Here is a 22553-nt window from a genome sequence, read left to right on the forward strand (position 1 = left end):
TAAATTGTTGTAGTTTCTAATAGGCACTGCGAGATGTGCAGTGAAATCTGAATAAGGATTTTCATTATAGGAGGGGAGCCTGTACAACTGCAAGATTGGACGTAAGGCTTGAGTTATGTTTTTAATACCGTGTTTCCCCAAAAATAAGCTTGGGTCTTATATTAATTTTGCCAATAAAAGACACAGTAGGGCTTATTTTCGGGGTATTTCTTACCATGTAATGTGCTCCCCCTCTCCCCCCTACCTGACAGGAATCCCCAGTGTGAACTGAGTTAAAATGCTTGTAAAATCCTATAATACTCTCTATTACAGTAATATATAATGTACAATGTGTGGTTTCTGTAATATAATTGTGCCAAATACCTTCATTATAGCGCCGCTCTGCCCTTCTGTGACCCGCCGGAGCTCTCTTCCCAGCATTTATATTACAGAAACCCACACATTGTACATTATATACTACTGTAATAGAGTGGATTATAGGATTTTACAAGCATTTTAAACTAGGGTTTATTTTTGGGGTAGGGCTTATATTGCAGCCCTCCTGGAAAATAATGCTAGGTCTTATTTTTGGGGAAACGTGGTACTTATGAGTGCTGCATGGACTGATTGCTTGACTTTGTACTCCTTCATGGCAAAGTAAATGTTGCTTCTGACTGTTTTGCCATTAAAACACACATTCAGCTTGCCTAAAGTAGGCTCCCGGTCCAAACAATGGTTCTGTGATCACTGTATATGCCCCTTTTAAAGAAGAAGAATGCCCACTCCAGTTCTTGTGCTAGAATATATGTACACATTATGTGTTGGGTTTGTAGGAGGCTTCTGCAGAAATTTGCTCAGCAATCCAGCATTTACAATCACCGGTTTTCTTTTATTTCTATGTTGTTTTTACTACAGATACTTACAGTATATAGTGCTATCAGTTTACTCAATACTTAACATGTATATATTGTACATTCACATCAGTCCCTGCCCTCAAAGGGGTTGTAAAGGCAAGTTTTTTTTTATTTTTTATCTTAATGCAGTCTATGCATTAAGATAAAAAGCCTTCTGTGCAACAGCCCTCCTAATAGTAAAGCGGTGTCACCCCCCCCCCAAAAAAAATCCCTGACTTCCTGGTTTGCGGTGCACATTCATTCTTGCTACATCACGGCCTAATGGGAACTACAGTTCCCATTAGGCTTAGCCTCCATGCCTGTGAGGGATAAGAGAGCATCTTCACGCAGGGCTGTAGTCATAGGGAGGGGGTGAGCACATTCTGCTTTCCACCATGCAAAACGGCTCAGATGCTGGTGGAAAGCAAGAAGAGGAGTGATAGGAAATGGCATTTTCAAACCTGGATTACTGTATTTTGGAGGTCAAAAGGAAAAACGAGGTAAGTGATATTTAAATGCTCTAGCTTACAGCAATCAATTGATCTAATAAAAAACAAACCTTTAGTGTTCCTTTAAGTTGGCAGCTACAAATCCTGGGTGCCCGTGATGTCGGCACCCAAAGAAGATCTGTCTCACGGTAGAGGTGCCGCCATCCTTGGCAAGGGAATCGGGAAGTGAAGCTTTGCGGCTTCACTTCCTGGTTCCCTACTGCACATACATGAGTCGTGCTGTGCGATTCCACCGGTCCCTGCTGTCTTCTGGGACCTGTGTGTCTCCCTCCTAGACTCGGCTTCCTCCTCCGACCACTGTTCCAGCAGGAGCTCCGCCTCTTGAAGAAGCGGAGCTCCTGTTGGAACAGCGGTCAGAGGAGGAAGCCGAGTCTAGAAGGGAGACTGACAGAAACCGCAGCAGACTTGCAGGAGTGAGCGAGGAGGATCCAGTTCCTTTGCCATCGGAGAATTTTCACTAGTCATCCTCCTGGCTGTGGTGGAATTTGTATTGTGTTTAACAGATGTACAGACATTTACAACGCTGCCAAAGCGAGCAGATGCTGAGTTCCATGGCCGTTGTGGCTACTGAGTCCATATCATTCAATCATCTGCTTTCCCTGTCATTGGAGATTGCTGCCATCAGGAACACAATCAATAACTTTGGCTTGGTACAGCTTACCTCTGGTAAGCACATAACCCTATAGTTGGTGGCGCACGCAAGTTCTCAACCCTGTCCTTTAAGTACTCCCAACAGGCCATGTTTTGGAAATTTCTCTTAGATAAAATAGTTGTCCAAAATACCAAGCCATTGACTCAGATTTAAAGCACCTGTGCAAGATAAAGGAAAACCTGCAAACATGGCCTGTTGGGGGTACTTGAGGACAGGGTTGAGAACCCCTTATTTACAGTGACAGACTAGATGATGATGGCAATGCTGCCAATCCAAAGGGAAGTTTCAGGCAGCTAGTTTTATTGGTTTTCTTTTTAGGCTTATACATTCCTAAACTGGTATTTTAGGTCAGAAGAACATGTCTGTAAATAAAATCAACGAGATTAGTTGAATTCACAGCATTTGCAATTTTGATGATACCTATTATTGCCATGGTACAATTACACTCATCAATAATAAAGGTCTTGAGACTTCATGTAGTAAAAGGACTCCAGTGACTTGGTTGTCACCTTGGGGTTGATATATTAAAACGGGAGCACTAAGGCTCAATTCACACCTATGCATGTGTTGCTTTTGATCGTTTTTGCACTCCTTTTTGCGGGCGCTAGAAAGTGATTATAGGAAACGCTCATAAATATTAAATATACTAAAGTGAGAAAAATACAAATCATAAAATTCTCCCAAGTGGATAAACCAGCGATTTATACAATTAGTGGTAATAAATCTTTAAAATAAATCGGCAAAAAGTATTGCACACATAATATAAATCCCCAAGAAAGTGTTTGACTCTTTCTAAGGAAAAATATACAAAGCAAAAAAGATAAAAAATTGTCCCAATTGAAAAAAACCAAAATAATGTGATTAATTTCCAAAATCCATCCACCAACAAAAAACTAAATCTTGCTGTAAAAGGATAAGACACCCAAAGTGCACAGAAGGGGAATGTGCTTACCAGACTCAATGGATCTTTTTGATTAGAAAAAGATCTCATGCGCTTAGCAGAAGCGTGCCTGCACACTTGGCCATAAACGGGAGATGTGGGTATTGGCTTAAGACCTCCATTGCAGAGATGAAACATGGAATGAAAAAGCCCAAACTTCCATAGTGCAAACCATTTAATAAAATAATAAAATGACAGGACAAAAAAGGCCAAATGGCCGCTTACATTAAAAGGTGCCCAACCCGGCACTGGGGCTGCAGACTCGTAAGGAAAAGCACTTGTGGTTCCTCCACTTCCTCGACGGCGTGCGTTCCACCAGTAGGTGGCTCAAGTCAGATTGCCGGATGTGGCGTAGGGAGTACACGTGACCAGGCTGCGCCGCGATGGACGTTTCGTAAAATTAACGTCTTCAAGCAGGTGTGCCTGGTCACAAAAATTCATGTGATTTATACTCGGATGGAGGGAAGGAGAGTTAATGTGAGCCAATAGTAAATCTTACTCAAATGCAACCACAGTTCCGACCTGCGCAAACCGCTGGATAGACACTTGTAAAAATCTCCTAATTGTACACATATAAAAACATTTGATAAAACATTCCCTCAGAGAACAGATAATTAATTAGGCAGGCATTAATATTATACGGGCAATAATATTAGAAACAAACCATAAATTTACATATAAAAAAACAACTAAACCCACAAGAGAGAAAAAGATAAGAAAAAATTTGAATATGTAAATATCCTCAGTTCTCCCATTATTCCACTAGATGGAGACCTCTAAATGGATACTAATAGGAATACTAGAAATGCACCCAATAATTTTACTAACAATGAATATGAATATTGAAGGTTCCTATAATTAATTGAACTCATATTAAATCTTAAATGGGTCAAAATTAATTCCATATGGTAACATAGAAAATAAAGAATAATTTAGTTCTCCATTTTACTCTCCCTAATATGTAAACAATATATATATATATATATATATATATATATATATATATATATATATATATATATATATATATATATATATATATATATATATATATATATATATATATATATATATAAAATGTCCACACTCCAAAAATGTAAAATATATTAAAATAACCATCTAAAAAGATGTTAATTTATACCAAACATCATTCATTGGATAAAAAACAATTTTAGATCATTTCGATATTTAACCCATAGGGCTGCATACTCTGAAGTTTATATAGCCACCTGGTTTCATTTTGTAAGACGGCTCTAGTCATATGTGTTCCTCTCCAGTGGCTAGAAATTTTGTCTATACCATAAAATTTGCACAAACCAGGGTCACTCTGATGGTGGCTTTTAAAGTGTATGGACACACTGTGCTTTGGAAATCCCTTTTTTATATTCACGGTTTGTGCAGGTCGGAACTGTGGTTGCAGTCGAGTAAGATTTACTATTGGCTCACACTAACTCTCCTTCCCTCCATCTGAGTATAAATCACGTGACTTTTTGTGACCAGGCATGCCTGCTTGAAGACGTTAATTTTACGAAACGTACGTCAAGGCTCAGCCTGGTCATGTGTACTCCCTACGTCACATCCGGCAATCTGGCTTGAGCTTCCTACTGGTGGAACGCATGCTTTAAAGAAGTGGAGGAACCACAAGTGCTTTTCCTTACGAGTCTGCAGCCCCAGTGCCGGGTTGGGCACCTTTTAATGTAAGTGGCCATTTGGCCTTTTTTGTCCTGTCATTTTATTCTTTTATTAAATGGTTTGCACTATGGAAGTTTTGGCTTTTTCATTCCATGTTCCATCTCTGCAATGGAGGTCTTGAGACAATGCTCGCATCTCCTATTTATGGCCAAGTGTGCAGGCACGCTCCTGCTAAGCGCATGAGATCTTTTTCTAATCAAAAAGATCCATTGAGTCTGGTAAGCACATTCCCCTTCTGTGCACTTTGGGTGTCTTATCCTTGCTATGGTGAAGGAACAAGTTTGCACTGTCTGAACAATAATCCTTTTACAGCAAGATTTTGTTTTTTTGTTGGTGGATGGATTTTAGAAATTAATCACATTATTTGTTTTTGTTTTTTCAAATGGGACAATTTTTTATCTTTTTTGCTTTGTACAGTTTTCTTTAGAGTCAAACACTTTCTTTAGGAATTTATATTATGTGTGCAATACTTTTTGGTGATTTATTTTAAAGATTTATTACCACTAATTGTATAAATCGTTTATCCACTTGGGAGAATTTTATGATTTGTATTTTTCTCACTTTAGTATATTTAATATTTATGAGTGTTTCTTATCACTTTCTAGAACTCCTCCTTTTTCACATATCACTTCGTAGTAATAATTCTATGTTTTACTATTAGAGGAGCAGCTTAATAATTTAATTAAATTCATCACTTTTAGATAATTGGCGCAGATTTATTATTTTTAAAAAAAATTGGAAGCTGGTTGGTTTCTATGCGGAGCTGCACCAGATTTTGCACTCGCCAGTTTTAGTAAAACTCCCCCCAAGATTGTGTAAATATATGAAGAAAGGGGCTAGATTAGCCATATTGGATATTGCTAATAACCATTTAACACTTATTTTTTATTTATAGGACACAGAGCCAGTGTTTGAGGAGGAATCCAAACCGATTTATTGCCAGAACTGCCAAAGCATTTCCATCTGCGCATTCACTCAAAGTTCTCTCTTGGTTGTGTGTGCTAAATATTGGAGGGTAAGCTCTGGTGTTATTGTTTTTCTTTTCTTAATATTGTGTTTTTTTTTATTTTTTAACCACTTGCCGCCCGCCCTATTACAAAATGACGGTGGCAAAGTGGTTTCAATATCCTAAATGGACTTCATATGACGTCCTCAGGATATTGAGCCGCAGCGCGCCCCCGGGGGCGTGCATCAACGCGATCGTTGTTGCAGGGTGTCAGTCTGACACCCCGCAACACCGATCTAGGTAACGAGTCTCCGACGGAGACTCTTTACCACGTGATCAGCTTTGTCCAATCACGGCTGATCACGATGTAAAAAGGAAAACCTGGTAATCAACTTTTCCTCACTCGTGTCTGTCAGCTGCTCCTCTGACAGGGGGGTTGCGCTGATCGATTATCAGTGCAGCTCCCCCTAGGATGCCCACACTGGACTGCCAGGGATGCCACTAGACCACCAGGGATGCCCACCACAGGTATGCCACCCTAGACCACCAGGGATGATAATCACAAATAATGGATGCCAATCAGTGCCAATGCCTGCCAATCACTGATTGGCAGGCATTATTGTTTGGCACTGATTGGCATCCATTAGTACAACACATACATTAGTACGTTGGTGCCACCCATCCATGCCGCATATTAGTGCCCATCATCAGTGCCCATCAATGGGACAGCGTGGCTATACCGCCTACAATGCGTTGCTTCAGCAGCACATTGCGTGCGGTATTAACCCTTTCTTGGCCGCTAGCAGGGATAAAATGTGCCCCGCTAGCGGCCGAAATGCGCCGCAAATCCGCCAAGTTTTACCGCCGACGCTATGAGTGAAAGGGCTCTTAATCAGTAATCACAGTTGACTACAATCTAGATCAGGGTTTCTCAACTAGGGTCTCTCCAGTGGTTGCTAGGGGTTCCTTGAGCAATTAGCAACTTCTGCCTCTCAGATAAGTTCCCACTGACACTATATTGATCATTTTATCTATCTGTAAGGGGCATTCTTCCCACTGACCATCACACTAATGTATCATGAGGTGTAAATATAGTTAGTTTTAGCAGGGGATCCCCAAGACAAGAAATTTATTTTCTAGGGTTCCTCTGTATTGAAAAGTTTGAGAAAGGCTGCTCTATACAGATTACTGTATTTATTGGCGTATAACACTCACTTTTTTACCCTGAAAATAGAGGGTAAACCGTGCCTGCTTGTTATACGCAGGGGGCTGTGGAAAGTTTTTTTCCTGAAACTTCCCTCTTAAAGTTAGGGTGCGTATTATACGCCTGTGCGTTTTATACGCCGATAAATACGGTAATTTACTTGTGCTAGTTCCATGAAAAAATACTAGAGCTTCCAATTTTCATGGCAGGTAGCACCCCCAGCTTTATATTTCTAACCATCAAAACTGTTGATCACATTATGCTTTACACTTTTTGAAGTTTTAGTGTAAGTACTTTATAGCTATTACATTTATGTGTCCTATCTCCTTTCATCTCTTCAAAGAATATGAATTACTCTGAACTTTCCCTAGTCTTTTTTTTTTCATCATTCAAAACCTTTAATGAACACTTTTTTGAAATGAAAAAGAAATATATTTTTTTAATGATTTTCTAGTGAATGTATAACTGACTTAAATGTTTCTTTCTTGCATATATATTTGTCTGAAGTGCAGCATTAACAAAAGTTTTAACTTTGTTGATGAAAGCTTTCTATGGTTCAATTTGAATTAAACTGGAAAGGGAAAATGATCTTAACCCCCCCCCCCCCCCAAAAAAAAAGAAAAGGGAGGGGGGGGGGGAATTCTGCAAAGCAAGCAGTATTATAAATTAACTAGATATCTGTACAAAAACTGAGCACTTCTGCCTGGTCACTAATTTTTTTGACTTTGGATAGACTTCCTAAAACTTGAGCACTCAGAATGAGCTTGTTCAATTAAAGTGATACTATAGGTTTGTTTAAAAAAATAAAAATAACAAATATGTCATACTTGCCTCCACTGTGCAGTTCGTGGCCCTGATCATCCTCTTCCAGGGTCCCACGGCGGCTCTCTCGGCTCCTCCTTGCATCCAATAATCCCCTCTGGAAAGTGCTCTCCCAGGGGGGTTACATTGCGGGCACGCTCCTGTGTCCAACATTCGACGTCTGTAGCCGCTAAATGCAGGACTCGGCGGCGCCCCCAGCGCCTGTGTCATTGGATTTGATTGACGGCAGCGGGAGTCAATGGCTGTGCTGCTGTCAATCTATCCAATGAAGAGCCGAGAACCCGCGGAGAGAGCAACGGGCGGGATTGCGCCCACAGAAATTCGGGGCTCGGGTAAGTAAAACGGGGGGCCTGGGGGGGCCGGATACTGCAAGGTGTTTTTTCACCTTGATGCATTAAGGTGAAAAAACACAAAGTTTTACAACCCCTTTAAGCTTTGACAAAAAGCCCTGGAAGCTGAAATTTTGCACTCTCTCCAGTTTTAGTAAATCTCCCACCAGTGTAGTTGGAGAGCTGGATATGCTAGGTCGTGGTAAGCGCCGTATGACCTAAACCAGTCCCATGTCAGCACTTCAAATCTTTTTTTTTTTTTTTCCTCCAGGTCTTCGATGCTGGAGACTACACTCTGTTGTGTTCTGTCCCAAGTGAAGATGGACAGATGTGGACTGGAGGGGATTTTATTTCTGCAGATAAAGTTATCATCTGGACTGAAGATGGGCAAAGCTTTATTTACAAACTTCCAGCTAGGTGAGTTGGTCAGGTTTTCATTGTAACCCTGTTGGGCTACTCCTTGCTCGTCTGTTATAGTAGTAGCTTGTTGCATGGTAGTAGCCCCTGGTTAAAGTAGGAAAATATAACATAATCATTTTTGGAATAGTTGTGATTTGTAAGTTTTTTTTTTTTTTTGTTTCTAGATAAAATACGGGATCTGAATTATTTTAAGAATAATATACACACATTTGGACAGGGAGAAAAATGTCCAGTTAGTTCCTACTGCCAGAGCAATTGCTACTAATATGCAAACATTGGTCCGATTTGGCATGCGACTTTGGCGCTGCACCGATTCCAAAAAGTAGTTCCTGTACTACTTTTGGTGACTTCAGGGGGCAATTTGTATAGACACCTGTGCAGGAACTTGCACAGATGTCTGTCAAATCATCCCCCGAAGTCGTACTGCATTGATGGGTGGAAATCGCATCAATTTCTAACCCGCAGCAATGTGAACCTAGGCTTAAACCTTACATCCCGATAAACTGTTTTCTGTGCCTGACAGTTTTGGTGACGGCTGTCGAAGTGGGGATTTCCCCTGGGCTTTGGAGAGCTTTCCTCTCACTTCCTGTTGCGTCCCTGGGACAGGAAGTGAAGGGAAATCTCCCTGACATGCAGACAGCGAAAATAAAATCTGTACTAAGCGAGTAAGACTAGCAACAACTTTACTCAATGCCTTAAATCTCAACTTCGGGCACATGAGAAAAATAAATAATTACCCTTGCAGCCCCCCAAGCCACTGCAAAGGTTGAACGTATGTTATCTCTAGAGTGTACAGAAAGAGGCTGCATTATTTACCAGTACTCTGCTCCTCTCCCTGAAGCTCTGTGGGTGGTCCTATCCGCCTCATCACTTACAATGTAAGGCACTAGTGAGAAATGGATGTGGGTTTCCCTGCTTTCAATTCACATGACAGGAGATTGTGACCAACTCCCAATGGAGCCGCTTCACACATCTCCATGACCGCTTGCAGACTAAATTAAACAGGGGTCCTGTGTATCTCTGGCACCGTTTCAGGTCTGAATTTGGGCAAAAATTCAGGCCCGATTCATCCCTGAAACAGAGAACCGGGATGCACCGAACCCTGCTGTCAACTGAATCGGTATTTAGATGTGAACCCAGCCTTAGTCTTGTATTGTATTGTATGTGGTGGGAGTGTGAACATGTGACCATGGCTGGAAGCAGCTTAGAGGGAAGGCTGCGGGGACCTGGAACACCACTGGAGGGGGCCTTTTTGAAGTGAGGAAAAAGGTAACAATACACTACAGCACAGGTGTCAAACACAAGCCCGTGGGCCGAATCGGCCCTCCAGGCCGTTTCACGTGGCCCTCGCACCTCTCCTGCAGCTGCAGAAGAGCTCCAGCACTCCTCTGGTTCTCCTCCAGATCCCTACATTCTGCTTTCAATCAATGCATCCAGCTTCTTCCCATCAGCAGCATAAGGAAAGGGGGTGCACTGTGATGTAAGGGAGAGTGGGGGACTCAACTTCTGATGGTTGGGTGGCTCTTGACATCTAATGTAAGGGGAGGGGATGCGCTGGACATCTAATCTTACAGATACAACCGGCCCTTTTGAGGGCAATCATAATGCTGATGCGGCCCACGATGAAATTGAGTTTGACACCCCTGATCTACATCCTCCTTTGCAATCCCCTGGACTTAATGAGCATTTAACCATTGCAGGGTGTGGGGCCTGGAGTTGCCCAGAGTTGGACTTTACTGTTAGTAACTTTCCTTGGTAGATAAAACAATCAACACTGCTGATGTCTTGAAGGTGCATGAAAAAAAGAACTTGATTTTCTTTAGTAACCAGAATTCCATTAATCAGATTCCAGTTTTGTTTAGAAACACTTTTAATTGATTGCTTTAGATAAAATATTTACTTTTCGATCTTGCATTATGGATACTGCAGTGCATCTGTCTGCGGTGATGTATGCTGATTTTATCTTCTTTACTGTCCACGTAAAAGGAGGAAAAAATATTTGTTCTGATTTTGTTTTTTAGCTGTATTCCTGCCAGCGATTCATTCCGAATTGATGTTGGGAAAGCATTGGAGAATTCTATTCCCCCTTTACTGTACAGCGTCATGCCGAAGGAGGACAAAAAGGTTTGTGTCTGCCTTTGTACATTGGGGCAATCCGGTGTCCATCAAGGTTTGCCAAACAAACGTTTTGTTACATTCAGTACTTGTAATGGATTCCATTTGGCATTCTAAATTCCAACAGTTTATACTCTGCATGTTCCCTCATTATTTCAGAATATCTTCACATACACACGTGTATAACACACACACTTCAGGGATCCTCAAACTACGGCCTTCCAGCTGTGGTGGAACTACACATCCCATAAGGCATTGTAACACACTGACATTCACAGACATGACTAGGCATGATGGGAATTGTAGTTCCTGAACAACTGGAGGGCCGTAGTTTGAAGACCCATGCACTATATTGTCAAAAGTATTGGGACGCACATGAAGTTTAATGGCATCCCAGTCTTAGTCCGTAGGGCTCAATATTGAGTTGGCCCACCCTTTGCAGCTATAACAGCTTCAAATCTTCTGGGAAGGCTGTCCACAAGGTTTAGGGGTGTGTCTATGACCATTCTCCTAGAAGCACATTTGTGAGGTCAGGCACTAATGTTGGACGAGAAGGCCTGGCTCGCAGTCTCTACTCTAATTCACCAAAGGCGTTCTATTGGGTTGAGGTCCGGACTCTGTGCTGGCCAGTCACGTTTCTCCACCCCAGACTCGCTCATCCATGTCTTTATGGACCTTGCTTTGTGTACTGGTGCGCAGTCATGTTGGAACAGGAAGGGGCCATCCCCAAACAGTTCCCACAAAGTTGGGAGCATGAAATTATCCAAAATGTCTTGGTATGCGGACGCCTTAAGAGTTCCCTTTACTTGGAACTAAGGGGCCAATCCAACCCCTGAAAGACAACCCCACACCATAGTCCCCCATCGACCCAATTATTTGGATTGGTGGCCCAATAGTTCTGGCAATATAGTATGGATGAGCGAGTTTGGGGTGGATGAACTTGATTGGCTGTGATTTTTTGCTGTGATTTTGTACAGTTCAAAAGGTCACCAATTTAAACCGCAGAAAAATGCACGTAATCTGCCAAAAAAGAAAGCTCCTGTAATTTTTTGAGCAACAGGAGTTTCGCTTCAAGCTACAGAACGCTCGGATATGAACAGGGGATATTGAAATGAATGGGATTTGTCTTAAAGCGGGAGTTCACCCATAAATTTTTTTTTTACCCTTAGATTGATGCTCATTTTGTCTAGGGAAATCGGCTAGTTGTTTTAAAATCGAAGCTGTACTTACCGTTGTAGAGAGCGATCTTCTCCGCCGCTTCCGGGTATGGGTCTTCGGGACTGGGCGTTCCTATTTTGATTGACAGTCTTCCGACGGTCGCATCCATCGCGTCACGAGTAGCCGAAAGAAGCCGAACGTCGGTGCGGCTCTATACTGCGCCTGCGCACCGACGTTCGGCTACTTTCGGAAAATCGTGACGCGATGGATGCGACCGTCGGAAGCCTGTTGGAAGACTGTCAATCAAAATAGGAACGCCCAGTCCCGCAGCCCATACCCGGAAGCGGCGGAGAAGATCGCTCGCTACAACGGTAAGTACAGCTTCGATTTTAAAACAACTAGCCGATTCCCCTAGACAAAATGAGCAGGAATCTAAGGTTAAAAAACGTTATTTCCGGGTGAACCTCCACTTTAATGGGCGTTTTTAGAGCCAAGGCTTACAGCAGAAAAAATGCCTAGGTGTGAACGGAGCCTTATAGTTAGGGAAGCTGCCATCTTAGCCGCTTTGTTTCACAGTTACCATGGTGCCTTACCTGTGATCAGTTACTACTTCAGCCATTTGATGGCTTGACAGATCGATTAGGATCTAACATAGTCACACAAGTAACAGTTATAACTAGAAAATGCATTCCCTGAGGAAAATGCGAGTGGGAATGCTGAATAGCTGAATTGCTGAGCCCGCACAAAAGCCATTCACCATAACCACTACACTATCATTAGGACATACAAGCAGTGTTCCTTCAGTACTTATAAAGCCTAATATCACACGGCTCCTTTCTCTATCTGCAATATAGAGTGTCCTGACTTGACTGGTCGCCCCTCCCCCCTCAAGAGGCTTTCTCCACATGAGGTGGGGGAGGAGGACTGCACTGAGGTAAAGAAAGCTATTTAGGGAATCAAAATACCATTAGAAACGCTTTCATCCACACACAAAATCAGTTATCGAAGCCTTCAAACAAAACGTAATAAATCCACAACCGTACATGCGATCGATACAGCGACTTCACCGTTTGAAAGACACGGCCCTTGTGAACGCATCGATATAAAATTTATATTGATAAACTTAAAAATGTGGCCATGTCAGCGATTTAGAAAAGAGCGTCTTTGTGTGTTTTGCAGAAAAATGTTTTAGACTTTTTAACATGTCTCTTGTCCTTTAGAAGCTCCTGGAACTAAAACTAAAATACGTATCACAAAACTGATCACATTGCCTGAAACCAGACAAGCATACCTACGTTTTGATATATAAATTGTGTATGACAAGTAGATCTTGTGGGCGTGAGAGCAATTTGTTCCCCCTTTTTTTAAAGATAATATTTTTTGTGGATGATCTGCACTCTAAAGGTCACATGACACACTCTAAACCTGCTCCATAGGATTACATTATAACCGATAAAATATCACTAAACGTAAATTGCGTTTTCACAAAAACCGTAAAAGATATCAATCTAAAAAGTCATGTTTGGATAGCTGAATATTTTGTGACCGCTTTAAAGTTTGTTTGGTGTCTGTAAGTGAAAGTATGAAGGAGCTGAAACTTTTGGCAGAACGTGTGTTTTGAAGCGGTAAAAAGCATGTTCTCATTGACTTCAATGTTAAAAAAAAGTGTCTAAAAGCTTAATATTTTAAAAAGTATAAATAGTACAAAAAAACTTGAAGAAGTCCCATCGTTAGCTGAACGAGACGAACATTTTAATAGTTGAATGGTCTCAATAGCTCAAAGTATGCAGAAGTTACGCAGAGCCAAAAAACGTACGGAATAATAAAATTAAAATTAAAATTAAGAAGAAGAAGAACTAGAAAATGCATTCCCTGAGGAAAATGCGAGTGGGAATGCTGAATTGCTGAGCCCGCACCAAAGCCATTCACCATAACCACTACACTATCTTTAGGACACACAGCTCCTTTCTCTATCTGCAAAGTAGAGAGTATGCTGACTTCCTGGTCGCCCCTCCCCCCTCAAGAGGTTTCCCCTCCCCCCAGGTCAGTGAGGAGGAATATTGCACTGAGGTAGAAAGCTATTTATGGAAAGAAATTCCATTACAAACGCCTTTTAATTCACAGACCAATACATTAATTACGCCTCCAAACAAAACGTAATAAATCCACAACCGTACATGCGATCGATACAGCGACTTCACCGTTTGAAAGACACGGCCCTTGTGAACGCATCGATATGAAATTTATGTTGATAAACTTAAAATTGTGGCCATGCCAGCGATTTAGAAAAGAGCGTCTTTGTGTGTTTTGCAGGAAAATTTTTAAAATTTTTAACATGGACGGTCAATGAGAGTGGTTTTGTCACTCTTGTCCTTTAGAAGCTCCTGGAACTAAAACTAAAATACGTATCACAAAACTGATCACATTGCCTGAAACCAGACAAGCATACCTACGTTTTGATATATAAATTGTGTATGACAAGTAGATCTTGTGGGCGTGAGAGCAATTTGTTCGCCCTTTTTTTAAAGATAATTTTTGTTTTCAAAGATCTCCACTCTAAAGGTCACATGACACACTCTAAACCTGCTCCATAGGATTACATTATAACCGATAAAAAAATCACTAAACGTAAATTGCGTTTTCACAAAAACCGTATAAGATATCAATCTAAAAAGTCATGTTTGGATAGCTGAATATTTTGTGACCGCTTTAAAGTTTGTTTGGTGTCTGTAAGTGAAAGTATGAAGGAGCTGAAACTTTTGGCAGAACGTGTGTTTTGAAGCAGGAAAAAGGATGTTCTCATTGACTTCAATGTTAAAAAAAAGTGTCTAAAAGCTTAATATTTTAAAAAGTATAAATAGTACAAAAAAACTTGAAGAAGTCCCATCGTTAGCTGAATGAGACGAACATTTTAAAAGTTAAATGGTCTCAATAGCTGAAAGTATGCAGAAGTTACGCAGAGCCAAAAAACGTACGGAATAAAATTAAGAAGAAGAATAATAAAAAACGAATATCAATACTGGGAATGCTTATTAAAGCATTCCCACTAACTAGAAAATGCATTCCCTGAGGAAAATGCGAGTGGGAATGCTGAATTGCTGAGCCCGCACCAAAGCCATTCACCATAACCACTACACTATCTTTAGGACACACAGCTCCTTTCTCTATCTGCAAAGTAGAGAGTATGCTGACTTCCTGGTCGCCCCTCCCCCCTCAAGAGGTTTCCCCTCCCCCCAGGTCAGTGAGGAGGAATATTGCACTGAGGTAAGGAAAGCTATTTATGGAAAGAAATACCATTACAAACGCCTTTTAATTCACAGACCAATACATTAATTACGCCTCCAAACAAAACGTAATAAATCCACAACCGTACATGCGATCGATACAGCGACTTCACCGTTTGAAAGACACGGCCCTTGTGAACGCATCGATATGAAATTTATGTTGATAAACTTAAAATTGTGGCCATGCCAGCGATTTAGAAAAGAGCGTCTTTGTGTGTTTTGCAGGAAAATTTTTAAAATTTTTAACATGGACGGTCAATGAGAGTGGTTTTGTCGCTCTTGTCCTTTAGAAGCTCATGGAACTAAAACTAAAATACGTATCACAAAACTGATCACATTGCCTGAAACCAGACAAGCATACCTACGTTTTGATATATAAATTGTGTATGACAAGTAGATCTTGTGGGCGTGAGAGCAATTTGTTCGCCCTTTTTTTAAAGATAATTTTTGTTTTCAAAGATCTCCACTCTAAAGGTCACATGACACACTCTAAATCCCTTCCATAGGGTTACATTATAACCGATTCCATTTTCTGAAAAAATCGCTAAACGTAAATTGCGTTTTCACAAAAACCGTAAAAGATATCAATCTGAAAAGTCATGTTTGGATAGCTGAATATTTTGTGACCGCTTTAAAGTTTGTTTGGTGTCTGTAAGTGAAAGTATGAAGGAGCTGAAACTTTTGGCAGAACGTGTGTTTTGAAGCAGGAAAAAGGATGTTCTCATTGACTTCAATGTTAAAAAAAAGTGTCTAAAAGCTTAATATTTTAAAAAGTATAAATAGTACAAAAAAACTTGAAGAAGTCCCATCGTTAGCTGAACGAGATGAACATTTTAAAAGTTGAATGGTCTCAATAGCTGAAAGTATGCAGAAGTTACGCAGAGCCAAAAAACGTACGGAATAATAAAATTAAAATTAAAATTAAGAACTAGAAAATGCATTTCCTGAGGAAAATGCGAGTGGGAATGCTGAATAGCTGAGCCCGCACCAAAGCCATTCACCATAACCACTACACTATCTTTAGGACACACAGCTCCTTTCTCTATCTGCAAAGTAGAGAGTATGCTGACTTTCTGGTCGCCCCTCCCCCCTCAAGAGGTTTCCCCTCCCCCAGGTCAGTGAGGAGGAATATTGCACTGAGGTAGAAAGCTATTTATGGAAAGAAATTCCATTACAAACGCCTTTTAATTCACAGACCAATACATGAATTACGCCTCCAAACAAAACGTAATAAATCCACAACCGTACATGCGATCGATACAGCGACTTCACCGTTTGAAAGACACGGCCCTTGTGAACGCATCGATATGAAATTTATGTTGATAAACTTAAAATTGTGGCCATGCCAGCGATTTAGAAAAGAGCGTCTTTGTGTGTTTGCAGGATTTTTTTTTAGACTTTTTAACATGACGGTCAATGGGAGGGCGTTTGAGGCACTTGTCCTTTAGAAGCTCCTGGAACTAAAAGTCAAATGCCTATCGCAAAACTGATCACATTGCCTGAAACCAGACAAGCATACCTACGTTTTGATATATAAATTGTGTATGACAAGTAGATCTTGTGGGCGTGAGAGCAATTTGTTCGCCCTTTTTTTAAAGATAATTTTTGTTTTCAAAGATCTCCACTCTAAAGGTCACATCACACACTCTAAACCTGCTCCATAGGATTACATTATAACCGATAAAAAAATCACTAAACGTAAATTGTGTTTTCACAAAAACCGTATAAGATATCAATCTAAAAAGTCATGTTTGGATAGCTGAATATTTTGTGACCGCTTTAAAGTTTGTTTGGTGTCTGTAAGTGAAAGTATGAAGGAGCTGAAACTTTTGGCAGAACGTGTGTTTTGAAGCAGGAAAAAGGATGTTCTCATTGACTTCAATGTTAAAAAAAAGTGTCTAAAAGCTTAATATTTTAAAAAGTATAAATAGTACAAAAAAACTTGAAGAAGTCCCATCGTTAGCTGAATGAGACGAACATTTTAAAAGTTAAATGGTCTCAATAGCTGAAAGTATGCAGAAGTTACGCAGAGCCAAAAAACGTACGGAATAAAATTAAAATTAAAATTAAGAATAATAAAAAACGAATATCAATACTGGGAATGCTTATTAAAGCATTCCCACTAATAATAAAAAACGAATATCAATACTGGGAATGCTTATTAAAGCATTCCCACTAATTAAGAAGAAGAATAATAAAAAACGAATATCAATACTGGGAATGCTTATTAAAGCATTCCCACTAATAAAAAACGAATATCAATACTGGGAATGCTTATTAAAGCATTCCCACTAATTCAAGCCATGCAGTTTAGAAACTGCTAAATCAGTAGGTTTTGTTTAGGTGGAGGAAGGATCCGCAGCGGATCGCTGGAAATGTCTCGATGGGTTTATTTTGAAAGTGATAGTGTCTCTTTAGCTTCTCAGTGAGTGGTCGTTCGTTTTGGTCACTTTTTGGGGGAAATGTTTTAACATTTAAAGTGTTCATTTGCGATATGACAGGGACTGGAGAGGTTTGACGTTGAAGCTGTAGTCCAGGTTCCAGCATGTGAGCACCTGTCTGACCAAGCAAAAGTCTTAGAGCTGTACACGCCGCGGACTCTGCTTCACATGCAGCCCCCTGAATTCATAGTAAGAGTGTGTGATACCTGTGTGAGATTCCTGACTAATCCTTGTGTAATGTGCAGTGGTTAATACAGCATGGTGTGATATTTGGGACTTTACTGAACTTGCATGTTGTTGACCACTGTCCACTTCCTTTCCTCTCTTCATTGCTGTGCTTGTGTTGTGCATGCTGTTGCATTGTGGACCAGTATATCTTTATTACATGGTAATGTGTATGGTGACTTTAAGCCCTCAATGGCACAAGCCTTCTGCATTTTTGTTATTTTGAAGGGGATGTATGTTTTTTTTTTTTTCTCCCCCTAATCATACTTGGGTGGATGCAGCATCGGTATGCTGCATCTGTCCCCTGGCGCCTCTTTACTGAGAACCGAACCACCAGACACGACCAATGGCTCGGTTCTCTCACCTTCCCGAGAGGAGAGCTGCTGCCTGTCAATCAGCATCTCTCCTTCACTGCTCCTCCACGCTCATTGGAGCGCTGAGCAGTGGAGGGGTGGGGAGCGGCAATCTCAGCGGCTCTGTGAGGGGATGAGACCGCCATCAGTCCAGGTACCTGGTGGATCCAGACTTCTGAAGTCGGGATGACGTGGTGCCTGGACTGAACTTGATGACGTCCACAGAGAGTGGACTTCAGACCGCTCTCTGCTGAAAACGGGTTACAAACGTGCAAAACAAATTGCACTCCTGTGACCCTTAGGAGAAGCCCAGCCAAACAAACCCAGGCTGGACTTCTCCTTTTAAGCACTTAAGCCCCGGACCATTATGCAGCTTAAAGACCAGGCCACTTTTTGCAATTCGGCACTGCGTCGCTTTAACCACTTTCCCACCGCGCTATAGCGAAAATACTGCTACAGCGCGGTGGAGTTATTCTGGGACGACGTCCCTGGGACGTCCTCCCAGAATCCTTCACTCGCAATACCCCAATACTCCACAATACCCCAATACTCCACAATACTCAATAATACCCCAATACTCCACAATACCCAATACTCCACAATACCCAATACTCCACAATACCCAATACTCCACAATACCCAATACTCCACAATACCCAATACTCCACAATACCCAATACTCCACAATACCCAATACTCCACAATACCCAATACTCCACAATACCCAATACTCCACAATACCCAATACTCCACAATACCCAATACTCCACAATACCCAATACTCCACAATACCCAATACTCCACAATACCCAATACTCCACAATACCCCAATACTCCACAATACCCCAATACTCAATACTCCACAATACCCAATACTCCACAATACCCAATACTCCACAATACCCAATACTCCACAATACCCAATACTCCACAATACCCCAATACTCCACAATACTCAATAATACCCCAATACTCCACAATACTCAATAATACCCCAATACTCCACAATACTCAATAATACCCCAATACTCCACAATACTCAATAATACCCCAATACTCCACAATACTCAATAATACCCCAATACTCCACAATACTCAATAATACCCCAATACTCCACAATACCCAATACTCCACAATACTCCACAATACCCCAATACTCAATACTCCACAATACCCAATACTCCACAATACCCAATACTCCACAATACCCAATACTCCACAATACCCAATACTCCACAATACCCAATACTCCACAATACCCAATACTCCACAATACCCAATACTCCACAATACTCCACAATACCCCAATACTCAATACTCCACAATACCCAATACTCCACAATACCCAATACTCCACAATACCCAATACTCCACAATACCCAATACTCCACAATACCCAATACTCCACAATACCCAATACTCCACAATACCCAATACTCCACAATACCCCAATACTCAATACCCAATACTCCACAATACCCAATACTCCACAATACCCAATACTCCACAATACCCCAATACTCCACAATACTCCACAATACCCCAATACTCCACAATACCCCAATACTCCACAATACTCCACAATACCCCAATACTCCACAATACCCCAATACTCAATACTCCACAATACCCCAATACTCAATACCCAATACTCCACAATACCCAATACTCCACAATACCCAATACTCCACAATACCCCAATACTCCACAATACTCCACAATACCCCAATACTCCACAATACTCAATAATACCCCAATACTCCACAATACCCCAATACTCCACAATACTCAATAATACCCCAATACTCCACAATACTCCACAATACCCCAATACTCCACAATACTCAATAATACCCCAATACTCCACAATACTCCACAATACCCCAATACTCCACAATACCCCAATACTCCAATACCTTGCAATACGTCGCCTATGGGGATTTTTAAGAAGCAAAGTTTGGCGCAATTCCACGAGCATGTGCAATTTTGAAGGGTGACATGTTAGGTATCTATTTACTTGGCGTATCTTCATCTTTCATAGTATGCAAAAACATTGGGCTAACTTTACTGTGTTTTTTTTTAAAAACACGCTTTCAAAAAATTGCTGCGAAAATACCGTGCAAGATAAAAAGTTGCAACAACCGCCATTGTATTCTCTAGGGTCTTTGAAAAAAAAGCATATATAATGTTTTGGGTTTCTATGTAATTTTTTAGCAAATAAATTATGATTTTTACATGTAGAGAAATGTCAAAATTGGCCTTGGTGCTCCAGTACGCCTGATGGTGCTCCCTGCATGTTGGGCCTCTGGATGTGGCCACGCTGTGTAAAAGTCTCACACATGTGGTATCGGCATACTCGGGAGAAATAGCAGAATGTGTTTTGGGGTGTAATTTGTGGTATGCATATGCTGTGTGTGAGAAATAACCTGCTAATATGACAGAAACTAGAATTTTATTTTTTATTTTTACAGAATTTTCAGTCTTTTCTTTATCGTACATCACGGGACACAGAGCGGCATATTCATTACTATATGGGTTATATGGAGTACCTTCAGGTGTTGACACTGGCAATCTCAAACAGGAAATGCCCCTCCCTATATAACCCCCTCCCATAGGAGGAGTACCTCAGTTTTTACGCCAGTGTCTTAGGTGTTAGTCATGGTTTAGCTTGCCTCCGCATCCTTGGGATTAGGTGAGCTACCGGTTCTGTCCAAAAAAGCCTCAGCGCTAAAGTGGTCAGTAACCGGACCCCAAACCCTTGGGGTATAGCCCATAATGCTTTTCTTTTTAGAGAGCTGGACCCTGGGCCCAGAACTTAGAAACCTTTGGGTGCCTAATGTTTTCTGTTGCCAGGGTGCTATATGGGCCCAGGACAGTGGATCCTTCATAGGAACCCAGGGCCTGAAGGTCTAGACATCCCCACGGAGATGGGGGAAGATTGGGCCTCTTGCTTGGCAAAGTCCTGCGGCATGGAGCAGGTAAGTGAGGGGAAAACTTGCGGAACTTGGTTCTTAGCAGGTTTTTTTCTGGGGGGTCACAGGGGACATGCCTAAGGTTATGCACTGCATCTGGCAAACTAGTCACATATCATAAGGATAGGATGGCTCTATGTGTATTATTCCCCATAAGATGTGACCTCCCTTGTAGTGTTGGAAAAGCATTGAGTGGGGCCTGTGTGATATAAAAATATATGTGTGTGTCAGAGAGCTGTGCTTACCTGCAAGCCTCCAGGCGATGCTCCATTCAGTCTTCCTCCTCAGAGCCTGCAAAGCAGGCAAAACGCTGACCTCCTCATGGTTCCAGGCTGCAGGCTGCAGTTTGCTGGAACAGAGAGGTCCCTTCCCCCCAACCCCCCCCCCTGTCGGGAGGGGCATTTCCTGTTTGAGATTGCTGGGGGGGGAAGGGCGGGTCAGTGGCTTAAGGAAGGGGCGGCCCTTCCTTGTTTGTTCCATTCAATACTTTGGAACTGAGGAAGAAAGACCAGAGCGGCAGCACGGGGCGCCGAGGACACACAGTGGCCAGAAAGGATATTGCAGTCTTCAGACGACTGTTTTTTCAAGCCTAGAAATAGGCTGTTTCTTTTCCATCTCATAGTTTTTCTTTGCAATACTACTCAGGGGGACAGAATGTTTTTTCTTTCCTGGATTTGAAACAAAAACGAAAAAAAAAAAAAAAAAAAAAGAAAAGTCATCTAGGGGAGAGGAAGCATTTTTTATCCCCCAAACAGGTGTTTGGGCAATTAACTTTTATAGTTCCAAATACCAATAGGTAGCAGGTGTACCTCGGATTGTACCATGGCATCCGGGTCAGAGGGTACAAGAGGTGGGGATTCCCCCAGAGAGTCTGAGGTCTCGGACAAAGTTATGCCGCTGCTTTCCCCACAGGGAGCCTTGGGGCCATCGGGATCTGGGGCTGGAGCTGGCGCGGGTCAGTCCAACCCTAAGATGGTCACGGACAAGGTATTACTCACCTCTTTAAGAGAGATGGAGAAAAGAATGGGAAAAATGATAGCCACAGCTTTGCGGGGCAGTAAACGGATTAGATCTCCGTCGCCCGAGCGCGGACCCTCAGAAGAGGGGGTCCTTTCCTCATGGGAATTGGACGACCTCTTGGACAAGGACCAAGTAGGTTCAGGGATCGAAGATCCGGATACAGAGGAGTCTGGAGCAGTCTCCCAAGGGGAGAGCTGGTGGATTCAAGCCTTAACGGACTTGGTCCATAATGCATTCAACTTGCCAGTACCAGATCTCCAGGTGTCTACGGTTTCAGCTTTGGGCTCACTGAGGGCGCCTCAAAGCAATGCAGTATTTCCGATCCACCCTCTACTAGAGGGAGTTTTGTTCCAAGATTGGAACAAGCCAGATAAAATCTTCTTACCACCTAAAAGATTCTCTGCCCTATATCCTATGGAAGATAAATTTTCCTAGAAATGGGCTACTCCTGCAGTGGACGCAGCCATCTCATGTATTAACAAATCATTAACATGCCCTGTAGAAAACATACAGGTATTCAAGGATCCAGTTGATAAACGCTTGGAAGCACTACTTAAGAACTCCTTCACTACTGCAGGGGCAGTAGTACAGCCAGCCG

The 22553-nt window shown here is 41.7% G+C and overlaps 1 protein-coding gene across 4 annotated transcripts in view; it reads left to right on the top strand.

The window, feature by feature from the left end:
* Positions 1-22553, top strand: part of WDR7 (WD repeat domain 7) — a 583445-nt gene that overhangs the window by 39727 nt on the left and 521165 nt on the right. For 2 of the 4 annotated variants that reach the window (XM_040337465.1, XM_040337471.1), the window contains exons 7-10: positions 5561-5680; positions 8238-8383; positions 10408-10510; positions 17445-17573. In XM_040337465.1, the coding sequence (XP_040193399.1) occupies positions 5561-5680; positions 8238-8383; positions 10408-10510; positions 17445-17573 (498 nt within the window). The remainder of the gene's footprint in view (positions 1-5560; positions 5681-8237; positions 8384-10407; positions 10511-17444; positions 17574-22553) is intronic. The other 2 variants (XM_040337480.1, XM_040337488.1) reach the window with 1 other exon arrangement.

The sequence above is a fragment of the Rana temporaria genome, chromosome 1 (genome assembly GCF_905171775.1).
Source record: "Rana temporaria chromosome 1, aRanTem1.1, whole genome shotgun sequence".
NCBI lineage: Eukaryota > Metazoa > Chordata > Amphibia > Anura > Ranidae > Rana > Rana temporaria.